We start from the raw sequence: 19986 nt of genomic DNA on the forward strand, positions 1-19986 counted from the left end.
AGAGCCTGAAAGCAGGTGTCACAGGGCTAAAGCGGGAGACACCCTTGAGGATGTCAAAACTGCACTTTGGAGTACTTGACTATACCTGAAACCAGCTGGGGAGATAACATTGTTAGGCCTTATTTGACACCATCAAGGAGTTCAGCAGTTCTTTTTGGTTTAAAACACACAGTGACGTAGCTCTGTGTACTCATCCCCTTCCCGTTTTTTGTAATCAACACAATAAAACCCATTCATTACAGACAGCTAACATTAGCATGCCTCGCTAATGTTAGCTGTCTGTAATGAATTTTTTGAGCTGTGTAGGTGAGTGGCAGATGACTCTGCAGTGCTGGAATAGCATTAACATAAAGGACAAGGAAGAGCAATCATTTCCAGTATTAATAATCTGTATCCTTGCAGATTTAGTGAGCTAAACTATCAAACTGAGAAGTTCAGAAATGATAGCATGGTAGCTTGTACTTTCAGGAGAAAGCTAAGTTGAATGTAGACAAAGTGCTACAACAGCCAAGAGATGATGAGCAAAGATGACACATTGAGGTCACACATTGTTTTTTTGTTTTGTTTTTTAATTCAACGAAGAATGAATTTGACATGATCTGAACAATGAGTAACAAACAACGAGAAGAGCCAGGAGGCAGCACGGGCCCCTTTAACGACACATAATATCCCCTCTGGGAATTCACCTGGCTTGAACATTGATATTCACACACACATACACAGGCGCTCACATCCCCATGTGTGGGCAGAGATCCCTCTATAGAGCCAGTAGCTCATCTATAATTCATCCTTTGCTCTAATAGGCCTGATATAAGTTAGCAGTGTGATCTGAAGGCTGCCAGATCAAACCTATGCAGTCTTTGGTCTCTCCTTCACACACAAGCACACATACCTTGAAGAAATGATAAAGGTTCTCAGTAGAAGAAGCTTTGCAGTGTATACTGCTGTTTAATAAGCAGGCTTATTTTTCTACAGATTATTAAAACAACAGCATTCACAGCAAATCTGCTTTCCGCTGGTCATCGAAACTCTGCCGCATTATTAACTCACCTGGCCGATGTCCATGCGTGAATCGCAGCTTAGCGGCTGCGTCGACATCAGTCCGTTTGAACCAATCACAGTGGAGAGCAAACCCCTCTCATTAATCTTCTGAATGGTGGTGCCATCAACGAAGTAGACAACTCCTCCTTTATCCACAGCAATACCTAGGCGGGTGAGAGAGAGACAGAATGAGCTTTTGGAGATGACAGAGAGAAGCGAGCGGGGGGTGAGAGAATGAAAAGGGAAAACGAGAAAACCTAAAGGAGAGAAAGGAAGAGGGGAGATGAGTAAGGGGAGAGAAGTAGAGTGGAGAGAGGAGAGGGCTTGGGAGAGGCATCCAACTCAGTTAGACATTCAGCTCAGCAAGTGGCTGTCTTATCAAAGGCACTGCACCACAGAAATGTAATTATATTTCCATTCCAGAGCCCACTAAAGGGATTAGAACAATGCAACTGGAGGAAGAAGTTATTTGTCATATTAGATGTGAGCAGGGTGCCGCAGTGAACTTTTGACATTTGATGCTTCTGCAAATGTGCTTTATAAATGAGCATCCACACTTCAAACACACGTGCACATGCCCGCATGTGCATACATGCGCACTTGTATTTGCAGAGTGCTCTGGGACGCAAGCTTTGCCAGCGCTGTTTGCTATTAACAGCATATACTTGAACTCTCCATGCAGTGGAGTTCTGCAGCAGAGAAAGGAAAAGAGGTAAGTCCAGGTATTAAAGGTCAGGGCAGCCTATGAATCATCTGTTATGGATGAGGAGCAACCTTCATCCCCGCCTCATCTTCATACCGAGAATAGGCCTTTGATTCAATAATACTCCACTACTCAGCCCTCACCTCTTACTACACCAATCTCACTCGATTGCTTTCACTTAGCATCTGTGACAATAAGCCATTTTTTTAGCATTTCTACCTGCCATCTCCAGCGCATGTGTGCCATTTACGAATGATTTTTATTTTTTATTCTGCATCATTAAGTCACAACATGTTTATGCGCTGTGTATATAATTTCATCTCACACTGGCCTCCAAGGACTTCATGGAGACAAAACCTACTTATTGCATTTCCAATCAATGACAGAACTAAGCGGTTTAAATATAGTAGACTATAAAACAGTAGAAAGCATTAAATAGCATGACAACATAGAGTCTTATAAGCAGATTCTGTTCCTTAATTTTGTCTTTAACATTTCATCTCTTTAACCACACAAGGATATAGAAAAAATGGAGTCATTGGTTGAATCCAAGTTCATAGTTGACTCAGCTCTCTTTTTTCCCCCATAAGGGAAATATCTGACTTTTTAGCAGATAAATGTTATGTGTAAACCTCCTAGTTGCTAACTTTGTCCTTTATTGCTGTCTCACTTTGAATATTACCACTAGTATGTTTCCATGAAGTACACTATGTAACTGCTGTGTAATTTTACTAGGTGAAAGAACGAGTAATTGCTAGCAGCGTGCTGTAATTTCGACACTGTTGTGACCAATCTAACACGGCAAATTCTGCACTTAATGGAACTGACCGTGCTGCAAAACTTTATCCTCTGACAACATATTTATTATGAAATAGTGAAGATGACATTTTAACATAAATAAATACCAAATAACGGCACAACACATGAAATGACCCAGACACACTAGAGTAAAAACAGGACTGTTTTTGTGTTCGGCAACCGACTGCGAGTGTGCAACACCCTCAACCTCTGGGCGACACTTTTGAACACATGACCTGGTTGCAGCCTGACTCAGGATGTCAATTTCTAAATGTCTGTGACGCATCTCCTTGGAATAGGGGAACTGACTCAGGTAATCGCCAACTGGTTGTATTCTGATTATATTCTGATTATATTCCCATATGAAAGCTAGCTATGCCATTTTGTAGTTAAATCTCTGCAGCAACTATGTCACTATTTGTGGATACGTTTCTGATTTTCTGTTTGATGTTCTGGCTGGACTCTGAAAGTAAGTAGTTCATGTGAATTTCTGTGTATGCAGATGAGATTTTTGCAATAGTGTTTTCACAGTTAATCAGCATATTATCACAAACAGTCATGACCAACATGTCCCCATTCATTTGCAAACTAATAGGAGACTGATGGCAGACTGATTCTGCCTGATTGTTGTTTTATCAGCGTGTTGATGCGTCAGAGTTGGTTTGAAGACAGCCACTGACTGTGAATGGTCACAAGCCTGGTCCCAGTCCTTAAAGGGAAAAACAAAGTTCACAACAATTCTGTTTGCGCTGTTTTTTACCTGCTATGACTGTAGCGTGACATCAATGCCACAAAAAATGCTGCTCTAAGCTAATTAGCTAGCACTGGCATCACATATTCTTCACCTGATGACTGATAATTTGACCTTCTAGCCAAGATGGTGACCCCTGAATATGAAGGCAAAGCACCATGTTGTACATAACGACTTCTCAGAGCTCTATCCATTGCCTGTTCGAGCCAGAAATGATGAGTGTAGTTTTGTGAACCAAAACATTAAAAAGTTGCAAAGTCATAAGATAAACAAAATATGCTAAAACACACTGTGGAGCTGAGGGGAGTTATGTGTGGCTTCCTTACTAAAAGTGACCCCTTTGACAGGAACACAGAGTCACTGAATCATTTCTTTCATATCTAAAGAATATTGATTAGTTCAGCTTTAAAAAATGTCAGAACACAGTGGAAATTTCCTGGAACAGAAGATAATTGTTTCAAGTTGTTTTTTTGTTGTTGTTTTGTTTTTAAGATTTAATGGGCTCACTGAGACATTCAGCTTATCGTGATTAAATTGGGCAGTGGAGTGAAATCATCAGTATGCAGTACAACTACTCCCCCATCATTCAGTCATCTTTTCTAGTTCTGTCAGTCTTTCTCCTTCCAAACTCTGTCACGCTGGATTATTTCGAGATGTGCCTCTGTTCGCTCTGAGAGCCCAGGATAAAAATCATTACTGCCCTTTCCCCGGGTAGCTCTAATGTCTCATCCTCCTTGACATACAATAGCTTTCTTTACACATGCTTTGTGTTCAACGCGCGCACACGCACGTAGACGCGCACTAAAAAAAGTGATGCACTGCCGCCGCAACTAGATTCACAAATGTCCTCAGACCGAGCAACCCTGGACCGACCCCGTGAGTCATAAATCGCGCAGGTGGAGTGGTGGTGGAAAAGGGAGGTGGGCAAAGGGGGAGGGCCAGGGTCAGTGTGTTTCCTCCAGGGGCCAGAAGGTGAACTGCAGAGCTCTCCCTCCTGGCCCCTTCATCATTTCTCTGACACAAACAGATTACAGCACCCACACAGCCTCAGCCCTCCTCGGCAACACCTTTCCACTCCTCGTCTTGCATTTCCCCAGCTCTCCATCCTCCCTAACCTGATCTTCCTCCACTCTCTCTTTCCCCCTCCTCTCTTTGCTTTTTTCTTGTCCTTTGCTTTCTTGTCGCGCTCTCTGTGTCTTGCCCTGTATCTCGCAGGTGTTAATCAAATCACTGACCTCTGGCGCTTGGATAATGTTTAGGCTCTGTTTTTTTTTTTCATCTTCTCTCTATTCAGCCCATTTTTTATTCTTCCATCTCTTCCTCTTGGCCTTGCCATTCTTCCTCCTGTCACCTGCTATTATGCAAGAGGGACGTCTCAACCCACAGTGCAGTCTGAGCCCACTTAGGCCTGAAATTTGGCACTTTCTCCCTGCTGTAACACCATCCTCGTATTCCTCCTACTTTCCTTTCACTTTCCCATCCATTCCTCCTCCTAGCACTTTCTCGCTAAACCTGTCCCTGATCTTAGAGCTCATAAATCCTGCACAAGGACATGACGAGTCAGCCAGGACTCTCCCTCAATACTGATTTCTGTTCTCTCCCTCTGTCCCTGGATATTATTCTTTCTTTGCCCGCCTTGGTCTCACAGACTTCCAGCCTAAATTCCCACTTCCCGCTAGTTTTTTTCCTGTATTATGACATCCTTATTACGCATACTCGGGATCGGCATATCACATATTTATACAAACAGGTTCTAAATAGATGCCAAACTACCATTAACAGTAAACAAAGTCTTATTCATTCACACACAAGTACGAAAATAAAGAAATATTGCTGTTATTGCTCGACATTGGTGACAGGATTTACACCAGTTTATGTGTTATTTAAAAGCATTTTGCCGTATTTATTGAAAAGGTGGTAGATTAGTCCACATTCTCCTTGTCAGGGACTGGATTTCCTGCTGTCTTTTATAAAGCTGTGTGCTGCTTTAAGGGAATTTACAGCCCCGTCGTATAGCCAATGGATACTCAGAAGACATCAAAAGATTTACTGTTTCTCCCTGGGTGAACCTGGCACTCTGATACTCATGTTTAGAAGCTGGCAGACACACCGGTGGAGAAGTAATTGAGATAAATCTCAACTCCACGGGGAAACGGACATTTGGCTAAAGTTGGGACAGGATTTTATCATCAAAGAAAAGTGAATTAGACTGAGTTGCGGTGACCTTGGAAAAAACAGAGGGAAGAGGGAGTGGAGGGAAGGGGAGGATGATACAGTGACGCTATTCACATGCAGCCAAAGAGGGGGGAAAAAGACAGACAGTGCCAAAAGAGGTGGGAAAGAGAAGAAGGGTGGTAATAAGACAGAGGTCGTGATGAGGAATTGCTCCAATTAACCATTACAGTCCAATCACTCTCAATCAAAGAATCTCTTTGTTCTGTGTCCTTGTCAAAAGAATATCAGTTCTAACGGCCCCCTGTGGCAATGCAGTACAATCCAATCTGATTAATGCCTTGAAGAGAGGGGTCTTAGAGAACATCAGTGTTGATTACAGCTATTTGAAGAGAGGATGCCACCAGGAGTTCTCTGAGCAAAGAGCGAGGGAGAGGTGAGGAAAGGTGTAAGGTGAGAAAGAAGATAATGTGTAATACGGTCATTAGAACACAAGTTGTGGATTATATATCTTATTTAGTAGCACTCGGAGACAACACTACAGGCTTACAGTAACATCAGGATGTGGTGTGTGTGTGTGTGTGTGTGTGTGTGTGTGTGTGTGTGTGTGTGTGTGTGTGTGTGTAAGTATGTGGTGCACAGTGACTGCTAAGACCTGAGCACTCGAGAGCACAGGAAGTCAGCCTTATGGTGCTATTCAAGTTTTCCTTAACAGTACTTTCACCTTTCAAACATTGACAGCAAAGCTGCCAAAAGAGGTGCTGCTATAGACGAAAGAGAGAAGAAACGTAAAATCACACACACATCAGTGTCTGACAGGCAGTTAACCAGCACGTACATGTACAGAAGAAACACAATGTAAAGGGATGTGGTAAACAGGAGAAGAAAGCATAATTTGCACAGTTTCGTTTATATATGAAAACTCTGACGCACCCACACAATCACAGCACAACACACGGGGGAGAGGAACACACACACACACACACACACACACACACACACACACACACACACACACACACACACACACAGGGTGCCAGCAGCCCGAGGTGTAAGCCATTCAATCTGCCCTCCCGTATCCCCCAGGCCCAGTGAGTGTTAATGACATGGACTGACATATTATTACAACATCTACAGTAAATGATGCGAGCTGGAGCTGATTATGGCCCGTGGCATTTCTGTACAAAGTAACTGTATGTGACTGACAACTGAATGCAGAGCGATAGACAGTTTCACCTGCACGACTGGCCCAAGCGAGGCACACTGGCCATAAATAAAGTCAACCACATTAGCTGGGGAAAGCCTGCAGGGTTCACTAACTGCTGCAGTCCAATTGTGAGTGAAGCTGAATAACAGACTGTCTCAGAGTCTTTAGCTTGCTGTGTGGTTTGCACCTCACCTTCACCATTTCTCCTTGAAAACACACAACGCTGCCGGTACGTAAAAGTGTGAATGTGTGCACATGTTCGCGGCAGCTTGTGGGTGTGTGAGTGTTTGTGTGCGCGCAATGCATGCAATGAAGAAGCTAGGCGGAAAAGATAAGGCTTGGCAGTTAATCACATTGTGCATATGCAAATATAGAGCGGGTAAATCAGAGCGTCTGCAGATACACACACGCACGCACAACTTTCATCAAGACACTTGGGTCGCCCATGTGCACTAAAGGAGGGAAAATAAACCGCCTCATTCAATTTCAGAATTGTGAAACGCCTCTGTGCACTCTGTGGTATATGTGTGAGTCCAAATGTGTTCATTTCACACAATGTTTGATTGCACACCTGTGCAAAGAAGAAAAAGTTGTGCTGTACACATTTTGCTAGTGCTGCAATCAGTCCCCGATCCTGCACCTTCTGCAGCAAACGGCTCTATAATCTATGACATGCTCATCTCCTAACTGCTGTGCTATAGTTGCTCCTATTTCCCCAATCAAACACGTTCTATCGATCAATACCAAATAGCAGAGGCGTGTATTTCTTGTGGATCTTTGGTAAGCAGAAATAATTCATGCTTCTTGTAATTAATTATTCATTGAAGCCCCACAGAACAGACAGTGGCTTAGTAATTAAGTCTGAATCAGACACTGTGGCTCATCTAATTACCAACCACTATAAGTTTGTTAACATATTAACCCGCATTAATTAATTATTGATAGCGTTCTCCTTTATTTTGAGCTGGTATAGTTCCCAACTACACATGTATGGCGAGGCGAGGAATTCTCGCACGCAGAGACCTGAAAGGAGATTTTGAATTAGTTGCATGCTAATATTCATGCAAATAAACATTTTTTCCCTTTTCTTTTTCAGAAAAATATGCGATTCGGTGGTAATTGCCTTGTTTGATAGCAAAAGAGAGATCCAAAGCAATCACAGAAGCGGCAGACAAACTCAATTATAAAAAGCAATTGAAATGCTTTGGACTAGAAAGCTCCATGAAAGGCTGAGGGGTTTGGGATCTGTGCGAGTGTCTTGCAGATTATGTCGCACTGTTTAGAACATCAAACAAAACACAAGAAGGTCTATCAATAGGCGCTCTTTTACCAAACACGCCATCGTGGCAATATTGCATGATGCCATGAAAATGGCAACAACAAAAAAGAAAAAACAGCAACAAAAAACAGGAAGTGGGATCAGATGGGAGGAACAAATGTTCTGACATCTGAAAAAAAGCAAACGGAAGAGCGGCAGAAAACTACTATAGAGTGCAAATCTATGCAGCTTCCACCCAAACAAAGTATCCCACGTACAAAGACATCCCAGTGTCCTAGCCAGAGGCAGCACCAGTGTAGTCTCTATCACAGTCATCTAAGATTTTGCCTCATCGTTTTCCCAAACAACTGTGTGAGCACATCCTCGGGTTGAGATGTGACAAATGGACTCTTGGAGAGCTGCAGGTGATAATAGTGCCCAGGTGTGAACAATTACTGGCTCTGTTTTTCCACCCCTTTAACAGCTGCTGACCCCCACTCTCACACAGGGAGATTCAGCTAAACTGCTATGTGCAAGTACGTCCGCTACCATCGCTCCGCTTTTTCATCTTTCTGCCCAGTACGTCTAAAGAACTGACTGGCTAACAGCAAGCACGAGTTTACTTTCTCTCCCCTCTCATCAGAACTCCCTCCACCCCCGTGACCGAGACAAATGCGTCCATCTGTGTGTATCGCCCGTATTTTGGGCTTTCACCTCAAGTAAATGCAATTTATTCCTCCGCGGTAGCAAAGCTCCACTCCTCCTGTCAGTGTGCCAAGCTCCCAGTGGAGGTTGACAGGCCAGCTGCCAGCAGTGGCCATCCCGACCAGTTAAAGGGACACGTGTGTCACATTTCCCATGATCACACTGACGTTGTCAGCCTGACATACCTTTAACGAGGCTTCCATAACTAACTGCCTGTCCCTTCAGAATCGGAAACACAGACAGTCCGGCGACCAGCGGCCTGTCAATCAAAAACGAGCATATACAAGTTTGCTGACTGGCACACATGTTGCACCTTTGGCGCAAAGGCTCAGCCCTTGGCCTTAAGCCTGCATGTCTTATTGACTCTGCGCTTCATTACACACACAGTGAGCTTCAGTAATCTCTCTGAAGCTACTCTACACACTCCGACTACAAACAAGGTAGCTGTCAGTCTCTATAGCGTACCACCTATTTATTGCTTGAATAGGAGGCATTGTAAAGGCAGAGCCTTGTTGTTAGTGTATAATCGTACTTTCTTTTGTCCTGTGTATACCTTGACAGCAGACAATTTCTTCTCAGAATATCAGTTTTCCGCTGACCCTGACCTTATCAGAACGTAGCACGAATAATTTTTGAAAGCAGTCCCTGTTCTTCCAAGTAATCCCAGATAAGCCTGATTCATCTATCTGATTCAGCTAAAAAATAAAGTTCAACTGACCATCCCTCTACTACCATTAGATGAATTCCATCTCATGTTTTAATACTCTTAGATCTGAGGACTACCAGGTCTCTGAAACCCTGAGTCAATGGGTCAGCAAAAAAGTTTGCTAGAAATGTTAAAGGTGTAATGTGTCACTGTCGGGGACCATTTATGGCAATAAATAAAATATATTGTGTGGAATGCTCTATTCTATGTGTTAGTCAACAACTAAATCCAACCGATTTTACACCAAACTGCCAAAAGTATTCACCCACCCATCCAAATCCCATATAAACCCATAAAAAATCCAGCACCTAGTCATGCAGAGCGCTTCTACAAACATTTGTTAACGAACGGGTCGCTTTCAGGAGCTGAGTGAATTCCAGGATGGTACCGTGATAGGATGCCACCTGTGCACCAGGCAAATTTCCTCACTACTAAATATTCCACAGTCAACTGTTAATGGAATTATAACATAGTGGGAGTAATTGGGAACAACAGCAACTCATCTAGGCCACATAAATCACAGAGTGCGGTCAGCAGATGCTGAGGCTCATAGTGCTCAGAAGTCGAAAACTTTCTGCAGAGTCAGTCACTATAGCCCTTCAAACTTCACGATACCTTCAGATTAGCGCAAGATCAGTGAGCTTCATGGAATGGGTTTCCATGGCCGAGCAGCTGCAACATCACCAAGCAACATCACCAAGCATCATGCTCCAAGCATCATGCTCCCAACTTTGTGGGAACAGTTTGGGGATGGCCCCTTCCTGTTCCAACATGACTGCTCATTAGTGCACAAAGCAAGATCAATACAAACATAGATGAGTGAGTTTGGTGTAGAAGAACTTGACTGGCCTGCACAGAGTCCTGACCTCAGCCTGACACAACACCTTTGGGATGAATTAGAGCAACAACTGCGAGCCAGGGCATCTCTTCCAACATCAGTGCCTGACAAATGAGCTTCTGGGAAAATGGTAAAAAAAAATCCCATAAACACTCCTAAAACTTGCATAAAGTCTCCCCAGAAGAGCTGAAGCTGTTATAGATGCAAAGGGTGGGCCAACATTATACTAAAACCTATAGATTAAGAATGGGATCCCACTCAAGTCCTTATGTGTGTGACGACAGAGGAGTATATATATTCTCCCCTGTAAGGGATTTCTGAAGCTCCAAAATGTTTTTGGCACACTATGAATTAAAGTACCTGACTGAAAAATTTTAAAATCTTCCAAAGGGTTTATAATAAAAATCAGAATATTAAATCAGAATTAGCACCTGTCAAGAAACCCAAGGTCACTTTACATACAAAATCCATCTGCATTTATTGTAAGGCAGCAAAGAAAGCTGTTTCAGTAAATGACTTTGTCCAATCATAATTTTAAAAATCAGACTCATTTCACATTACTTGCTATTACTCATGCAGAATAACACATCTTTCATGCCATCTGACATTTGTGTAACATCCTGTCGTGATTAGCTAACAGTTATTGTGAACTATGTACTTTTTCTTAGGCCAGGGTGGCTTTTTTACACGTAAATATTTCTACCATATTAGAAGAATCCCGAAAAACTCACTTAAATTCCCTAAAGACGCACCAAAAATATCACTTTCATGAGAGCAGACAGACAAGTCCTTAAATGCAGCAGTTCTGGCCACAGCTGTCACCAGTGCAAAAGCATGAAAACATTGCTCAGATGCTTAAATGACATATGTCAACAATTCCTGACAAGCAACGTCTTTACCTCTCATAAATAATGACAACGCCAAAGTAGCGTGACCTTGTCACAAAGCCAGGATGCCCCCTGTGGGACTTGAGTCCCAGAAAGACAAACCCAAACAGAAAGTTTGACATTTGTTTGACAGTGCAGAGCAGCGGCGTTCTCTTGACCACAGACAAACAGAACTTACAGTTTCTGAAAGTGGCAGTTTTACAGTTTCTAGATTACATTATTAACAGTTGTGTATTATTAGCAGTCCAGTGCAGTCCAAAGCACTTCAGCTCTTATAACTGGTGCAAAACTGATTCCCACTTAAACTGATGACAACGTGTTGGTCACCAGTATTACCAGATCAGCAGTTAAAGCCTATTTGAAAAGCACTGACAGAAAACTAAAAAACTGACTTTCTCTCTCTGTGTATATGTTCATAAAAACCCAAGCTGTTTAGCTGTGACTGAAAGAACATTCAGCATCAGAGCTCTAGTGTTTTTTTTATTGTCAAGTGTTTCATTAGACCATCTGGAAAGAGCCTAGTGTGACTTGTGGCAGTGGGTCAGCTGGAAATTTTCAGAAAAACACGCGGCATAAAGTGAGGCTGCATGCATTATTTACCCAGAGTTATCTTTTAATGCGATGCAGTCGAGCAGGGCCTGTCACTGTTTCAGACAGCGACAAAGTCAGCAGTAAAAATGCAGACATGACACGGGCCATGTGTCTGCAATTCTTTCCCCAGCTATGTCAAACTTGGCTCACCTGCTGAAAAAGTCCTGATGTACCTGCGTTGCTATGTGCCTTGCCTCACGCTCTTTTGCTTGGCCCTTCAGATTTGCCGCTGGCAGCTATATTCTTAGCATTATTTCTGAGAGAAAATGAGTCTCTGGCACAGTTTCATATTGTGGCTGCTCAACGATGCATTTCTGCCTCGACAAAACCGCCGCCGCTCTCCTAATTATCATGGATGCTGCAGTGTGAAAACGAGCTGCGGTAGAACTAGCATGACCCAATGGCGTCTCCTCTATTTTGCATTATCATAGAGTATGCTGCTGTTTGCCTTGCTGTGTGATTAATTCATGTGTGTATCATTAATGCAGGAATGTCCAGGGGCAAAGACAAAAGCTCGGTCAATGCGAAAGGAAACACGGGGGCAGGCTGTGCGCGCACGTGCACGTGCTCACACACGAACCGAATCTTTGAGTTCAAAAAACGCAGTGTGACTTATCATATGCCCTTGTTTTTGTGAAACAGCGCTCTGTTTAAACCAACAAAAACAATGATAGTTGACCCACTGAGCGGGAAAGCAGCCACAGGGCCAGTTTAATATGCAGATGAGGAGTGGGACTGCTGCATGCTGTCGGATTTGGATGCGAAACACTCAGTCCACTCTCGCTCTATTTCTCTCCTCATCCATTTCATGCATTCTCTGGTTCTCTCCATTTTCAATTTTTCTCTATTAATGTCATATTATTTTTCATTCTCGGCTGCACTCGCTTTATCTTTAACTCTCCTCCTCCCTCGGTCCTGAGCTCCCTCTGTTTCTCTATCAATTTAATCCGCTCTCCTGTTTTGCGAGGTGCAACTGTCTCTCTGCACTAAATGCTATGGGAGCCAGAGGTAGAATAACAATGGCATTTTCATTCCGGCGTCATAACACAGAGCAGCCGGCACAGATCAGCTACCCTGCCGTAGGACTTCACTTTAGTGCTGTGTGATACGGCAAATTTTGGTATCAGTCCAGTACCCAGTAATTACACCAAGTAAACGCAGGTCCATACCAACACCAGCACTATGCCAGGTGAATCATCATTCATGAAATCACTGTGAATTTTGCTTCTCACAATAATTAGTTAACACAAACTTTTTGTGTATTTGAAACTGGGCTTTTTTTGGAGACCTGGAAGGTAAATACGCCTGTCTCTGAAGCACTTGGGTCGGCTTCTGTTGTTTAAATGTGCTGTAGGCTATAAATAAAACAGACGTGACAGCCAGCAGAAAAAGCTTCAGACATTTTTCACAGTGCATGTTTGAGGTATATTTTTTTCTTTCCCACAAAAATTATTTATTTAACACGATTCAGTGTCCTACATGCTGAACTTTGAGGTTGGAAACATACGAAAGTATCGTTCCTATCATGCTAGTGTTGATCCGATACCAATACCAATACCAACAATAATAATATTTCAATCTATCTACTTCTATAGCAGTAGCAGTGGATCAATCTAATTTATAGTATCAATGCAGTGCTGGTATTGGTGTTCGGATGTACATTAGCATAACCGGATCAATACTTTCGTTTGTTTCCATCCTCTAAGTTCAGCAGAACAGGAGACGTGTCTCCACAAACACTGCTCATCTCGTGCAGCTACACTTTACTCCACCCCCTCCTCCCTACTCTGGTCTCTTTATCATTAAGTGCTGTTGGTCATCATAGCTGTTACTTTAGCAGATTTGAGTATCTATAGACTATATTCAGACATTCAAATAACAGAATGTATTATTTTAATTGAATATACTCTGAGCCTGTCTATAGCCATGTTAAATAAGTTATTTTGTTAGAAAAGAAACAATATCCCTAAACATGAACTATGAAAAATGTCAGAACCTTTTCCTGTTGATTGTGAGATCTGTTTTGTTTATAGCCTGAAGCAAGTTAGAACAACAGAAGTCGACCCAAAGTGCTTTAGAGACGGACAAAAAACAGAGTTTCATAATACATGAAAAGCTAAAAGTTGTGTTTTGTTGCATTAACTAATTAATGCGGAAAGTAACAATTACAGTATTCTACAGGTCATTAAAATGTGTTTAGAATTAGCTAATTGATTATTATTCATCTCATAAATCACGACACACTGTTACTGTGACATGTTATTAGTTTCAGCGTTGGTATCGGCAGTACTGGGCCTGTATTTACTTGATAGAATAACAATGGCATTTTCATTCCGCTGCTATAACGCGGAGCAGCTGGCACAGACCAGCCTCGCAGCCGTAGGAGACCTCAGAACTTCCCTCACTGCCTCTCGCTAACACAGTTTTGGGAAGCAGCAGATTTAAGAAAAGTGGAACGCAGGCCGCAGCGATTAGAGCGGTGCAGTTAAAGGACAGTACCACTCATAAGGCATCATTGCCTGAGCAGAGGCAGGGGACCAGTGTTTGCTGAGTTAATGGTTTGAGTGCGGCCTGGCTGACAGCGAAGCACCGTTTGATTCACCGCTGCTGAAACAAACTGGGAAGTGATCCTGCGCGCGCTGCTGCGTTTCCAGCTATTTCTGTTAATGAGACCAGCACCCAGTGTGTGAAGATATTCATTCACCTAAGCTGCTTATATGTCAACCACCAGCCAAGACAGCTACTGTACAGCATGAAAGCCTGGCTGTCGTGGTCTCTGAGCAGCTCTGTGCCACGTGAAGCGTATTAACCCGTGGCTCTGACGCTTTTTCTTTTTTTTTTTTTTTTTTAAACACACCCAGGCTGTTCAACATGCAAATAACCGCAACCAGTTTAAACCCCACAGCTTCATTCGGCAACCAGGCCCCGCTATCTCATCACCGATGGCGTGCCTCGCAGCTGTGTTGCCGAGTGAGATGGGGGACAAATGTGTCTGTCAGTGTGAGGGGGAGAGAGAGAGAGAGAGAGAGAGAGTTGCAAAGAAAGGGACTGAATGAAAGCAGTGGAGAAGAGAAAAGAAAAAAGGGGAGGGGAGAGAGAGCGGGCCGACAGGGCACAGGGAGAAATGTGGTGGCAGCATGTCAGCTTCTGATAAGGGCATTAGTCTGCCCCCTGTGGGTCAGAAAGAGAGACTGACAATGCAAGTGCTCCCACCACCACGTGCACGCGCACACCTCTCTCTGTGGATGTCAGCTCTGCTGCCTGGGACCAGTCAACAAATTAAAGATAAGACTTGCACACTGCAGCCGCCAACAACTAAACCTTCAATCACCGGACTCCCTCTGAAGTCCTCTGTCCAAACCAACACATGAAAGAAACAGAACACTCTGCTATTTTTACATATGTGTGTCTTTTATTGGACGATTGCTTAAAATAACAAACAAACAAACAAACAAAAAAAGGGACCCCTTTACGCTGTGAACGGAATTAGTCTAAAATGTGAGCCAAGGCTGTTCCTGTTCCTGAGGGATTGACGCCTCTTTCATGTCAGACATGGGATCCATCCTAAATGGAGCAAGGCCTTTTATTTACCAAGCTAATTGACTGCAGAAGCAAATGTGCAGCCAGCTCCAAACAATGCCCCAGATCTTGTATTCATAAGTGAATGTTTGAAGGACACACGATAATCCCTGTAGCTTAGGTTATTGTGGGGCGGAGTGAGGGGGGGGACTATAAGCGAGAACGCTCTGCAACATCGCAACGCTGTCAGCTAAATTAAAATTATGGATTACTGTTTAACAACTGTTTTGCCGTGCTGCAACAATATTATGTGTCGCAGCAGGCCTACCGCTGCTATTTGAACACCGGGGCACGGGGATGATTCATCGACGCGATTGGTGGTGGGGGGGGGAGAAAAACAGATGGAAGAAGTAAGGAAAAAAGAGGAAGGTGCTAATTTGGAGCGAGGAGCTCACCAGAGGACGAGAGGCGAGATCAATGCTGGAGAATCACAGAGACACAACTTCAAAAAAGAAGGGGACAGCTATTTCTCTGTGAAGTCTACCACTCATTACCATTGGAGAGAGGGTGATGGGAGGAGGGGAGTGTGGGCTGTGGCAGATAGATGACAGCGAACCGAGGGGCTCCAGGCAGAAATCTCTAGATCCTTTATAAGAGCTGGTTAGTAGGAGTACAATAGCCACAGAAGAGACTCTGTGAACTCCAATGAGTCAGTATAAATTACCGCACCCTGAGTGAACAAGAGGAGTCTTGGGACAGAATATTCTATTACTGCACGAAGGCAGAGATATGGCATGTTCTAAGGTGTAAGTAGCGCGTATACACAGAGCAGTAGGCCACAGATCACGTGTCAAATGGTAGTACGAGTCAACCGCGATCTTTTTCGCTTATCATCTTCTTGTTTCTCTTTTTTCCTCCTCTCGTCGCTTTTATATATCTGAATGAACTCCAGAAGATGGAGGAAATTAAAATCAAACATCCCCCATCAAACCTGGAGCTTCCCTGTGTTTAGTGACATTTAAAGAACGGAGGCACGCTACGTTTATTTATTGCGCTCTGTATCGACCGGCTGTCTGCCTCCGACGTCGGACGGCGTCGCAGGCGCACGCTGAGTATGACTGACAGAACAGGCCTTGCAGGACTGTGGGTGTAGCCTGAGTGACAGGCCTGTGGCTAAAAAATCTCCCGTGACACTTGGAGACTGAACGCTGGAAGGCAGGAACAAAAAATCTGCCATTTTAACCTTTGTAGTGTGACATCCTGGAGGACAACTGATGTAGCATATGACATTTGATTTTAATCCGCTCTGAGTTCAGAGTCACTGACCAAATAAAGTGAACTGCAGCTTTTTCTGCATACGAGCGCTCGAGCTTTACTGCAAACTGTAGCATTAGTCAGTAGGCAACCTGGAGCTGTACTTGTGCAGTTATATTTGCATCACCCTTTGTCTGTGCATACAGTCACGGTGCACAGTACATCACAGAATAAACGATATAACGTGTGGGTGTGAAGGACGGCTAAATTGAGATGAATTGTCAACATACGCTTGCAAAAATATGGATCTCTGCAATGTGAAGACGCAGATGAACATTAACAGAAAAATAAATTAAATCAGTAGTCTGTGTTTGCTTCTCTGTGTTTTTAAAACAGCTCAGATTCTTACACACACAGATAAGGTGTTGTGAGAATCTCTGAGAACTTGCTGCAGTTTCTCTGCACATTTAGGCTTCTGTCGCTATGATATTGAGGTTATATCAGCCTGCGGAGGTCACACCATCTGTTGTCGTTCTTCTTTTGGAACACATTTTGCAGCACTATATACAATAAACACATTCAGCACCGCTTTATAGACGAAGACTGTTTCTCTCACCACTATTGTCCAAACTGCTATGAGTGTAAGGGACCAAAAGAAAAGAAAAAAAAAATCCCTAACCCCAGGTATTCTGTGGGTTGATGACAAAAGTCAGACAAGACCAGTTAAATTTGCTACAGCTCACAGCCAGGACAGAACAAAAGGAATTAAAATGTAGTCGTGCAATGGCAGACAATAGCAGGAAAAGCTGGAATCCACTCCTGTCAGCTAATAAGTGAGGGCAGAACGATTAACCAATTCAAATCAACACCCCGGGCTTAATGTCTGAAATGTATGTGCATTAATTTAAATTGCTTGAACCCGGCTAAAGCTAGGAGGGAATGAAAAACTAAATCTGCAGACTTCTGTGCATTAGAAACGCTTAATATGACAGGCATATTCTGGTTTAAGTTTATGCCTACAAGTGCTTTCTCCCACTGTAAGCCAGGGGAAGCCATGCTTACCCTATTAGTTGAACTATTATTGTCATTTTAACAAAGATCAAACTTCCCTTGCCCTAGGAACAAGATAAAAATATTTCTCTTGTAGCCAGAAACGAGCAAAATAACGTGGCGATTTAATCAATCTACAGAAGAGACAGAAGAGTACAGCGCTTCTGCGTCACAGGAATTTATGACTGTTACCACAGCCACAGTGTGCATAAAGAGAAGGATTTGAAACTGAATATTTTAGGGAGTAGACCAGGACAATTTGGAGATAGGTAAATTTAGGCTTTCAGTTTATAATGCATAGAATTTTCTGCAGCGAATATCTGAAGTATATTCAAAAGGAGACCATCTGAAACACATATTGTGTGAAATACAAGGACACGACTGCCAACATTCTCCCTAAAAGCCGAGAATCAAACGCAGATAAGTTAATCATTTCGTAAGTTGCTTAATTTAATGCACATAAACAATCTATTGAATGCTAAAATTTGTTACAATTTTGTAACTTTCTGTTATTATAGTTTATAATCTAACCTTGTAAAAGGTGTTTGTTCAACCTTCTGATAATATAAATTTGCATGTATGAGCACAGCATGTGTCTGATTGTAAACATGTTGTTTATGAAAAATAAAAATCCCCCTGATGATGTAGAGGTCTTAAAAAGTCATGTATGATAAACTTGGCGTTTCAAGGTTGGAAACTTTTATTTTTTACTTTCTAATGAATTCATGATTCAAACTTATCGATGTTTGATTGATTTATCATAATACTGCCACACATTTGCACTCAAACTAAACATATACAAGTTTAATGCAAGACACAGTACTGTGCAAAAGTCTTGAGTCACCCTGTAAGGCTTTATAGTTTGCTATCTGTGGCTCATCACAAGCAAAATATAAAGAAACGAGGGGTGGCTCAAGATTTTTACACACTTCTCACACATGTTTGTATCCCTACACCTGATTTCTTTTTTCAACTTGTTTGCAGGTGTGATAGTAATTTGGGTTTACGTTTAAGTTTACTTAGGCTATGCTTAATTCATCAACTTAATGGTTTCTTTTTAAAAAGAAAAGGTGAAAAAATGGTGCTTACACAAACTAAATGTCCATGAACGCAACCCGACCTGAAACCTAAGTAAGTACATGTGTTTGTGTGCCGACTGCAGCTTCGAGGGTGCACTGTGTTACCGTGAGCAGTCAGCACAAAAAAAATGATGGAAAGCATGCTCTAAGTCACATCCTCATCACATCCCTTTGTGGACAAGTCCGTGGAATGAAGAATAGATTTTTTTTTCCCCTTTCCATTTCCAGTCATTACATTGTGGGGTGTTTTGAACCACAGAGCCAAAAACAGACCTTTTTCTACTTTTTTCCACAGAGACATTTGGAGTTGTTAAAGCAAGAAAAGCACAGGTGCAGCGAACAGCATTAACAATGGCCTTATTCCATTGAAGTGTAAGCCCTGACAGTGAGTCAGCATACATAATACCAGAGCCTGAAACTAGAGCACCTCAATGGACTGCAGCCATGATTATTAGTTTATTAGTCACACCTGTGCTGGTCCTACTGTGCCATGGCAAAGTGTCTGCTGTGGAAAAGGTCTAGCTGTACCCTGGCAGACAGTCTGCTTTTAATCCAGCAAAATAACAGTATTACTGTTATTTTTTAGGGTAAATTAGGTAAAGACTTTAAAAGGCAACTTTCAAGTTTTAGCACCGTACAAATGAATGGCAGGAGCTATATAACAACTGCATTATATAATAGTGGTGCCTGGTTAAATCAATTTACATAAAAAAAATAAAAAATAATGACGGCAGGGTGGTGAAAAAGCACAACCAGCATGAATCCATCAATCTATCCGTGTAGCTGGGCTGCTGGTGAGACTGTGATGGGGTGTTTTGTGGCAGTGAACAGTTGGAGCTTTGAACCAATTAAACATAATTTTAATGCCATGGGATTATCTAAATATTTGAGGGCATGTGGTGCACGTGCTAATTCAACAAATCATATGAGAAACAAAGCTTTAAATGTCACTTTGGTCAAAACATAACATGAGTCATTCCTGCAATAGGTGCACGGCTAATTTTCGCTTCATTATAATAAGTATACACCCGACTGAAACGTGCTCTGAAGTCGGCGGGATAATTTAAAGAGTCATGTTAATCACTTTGCACTATAATTATCCTTCGTCTGACAAACAGAACATGAGCTCACTGTGCACATTAAATCCAAAAATGTATCCTGTACACAAAATGCAGGGAAAAATAATTTATAAAGAAAACAATAACCAAATGGCCATGTCCATAATACTGAATATGTTTAACACTGGCTGTGCAGCTTGCATTCATTTGTAAAGATTTGTAAAGGGCTCTCTCTCTTTCCTTGCTCACTGCTACATGTGTGCACAGGTTATCTTCCCATAGCCGCACTGTCTTTACTCCAGCCGTGCTCGTAGCTTGTAATTAGCCTTTACTGTCCCGGCCAGCTCTACAGTGATGAGGAAAGGCAGA

At 42.6% G+C, this 19986-nt stretch overlaps 1 protein-coding gene across 2 annotated transcripts in view; it reads right to left on the reverse strand.

Moving 5' to 3' along the window:
• The window catches only part of tenm1 (teneurin transmembrane protein 1), a 204444-nt gene that overhangs the window by 26409 nt on the left and 158049 nt on the right, over positions 1–19986 (reverse strand). Inside the window, exon 23 of one of the 2 annotated variants that reach the window (XM_086307559.1) lies at positions 1051–1298. In XM_086307559.1, coding sequence (XP_086163685.1) covers positions 1051–1298 — 248 coding nt within the window. The remainder of the gene's footprint in view (positions 1–1050; positions 1299–19986) is intronic. The other variant, XM_086307566.1, reaches the window with a different exon arrangement.

This window comes from Aulonocara sp. 'chitande type north' Nkhata Bay, linkage group LG2 (assembly GCF_057382095.1).
Source record: "Aulonocara sp. 'chitande type north' Nkhata Bay isolate Kocher_YH1m ecotype deep benthic linkage group LG2, A_spYH_male_GT1.1, whole genome shotgun sequence".
Classification (NCBI taxonomy): domain Eukaryota; kingdom Metazoa; phylum Chordata; class Actinopteri; order Cichliformes; family Cichlidae; genus Aulonocara; species Aulonocara sp. 'chitande type north' Nkhata Bay.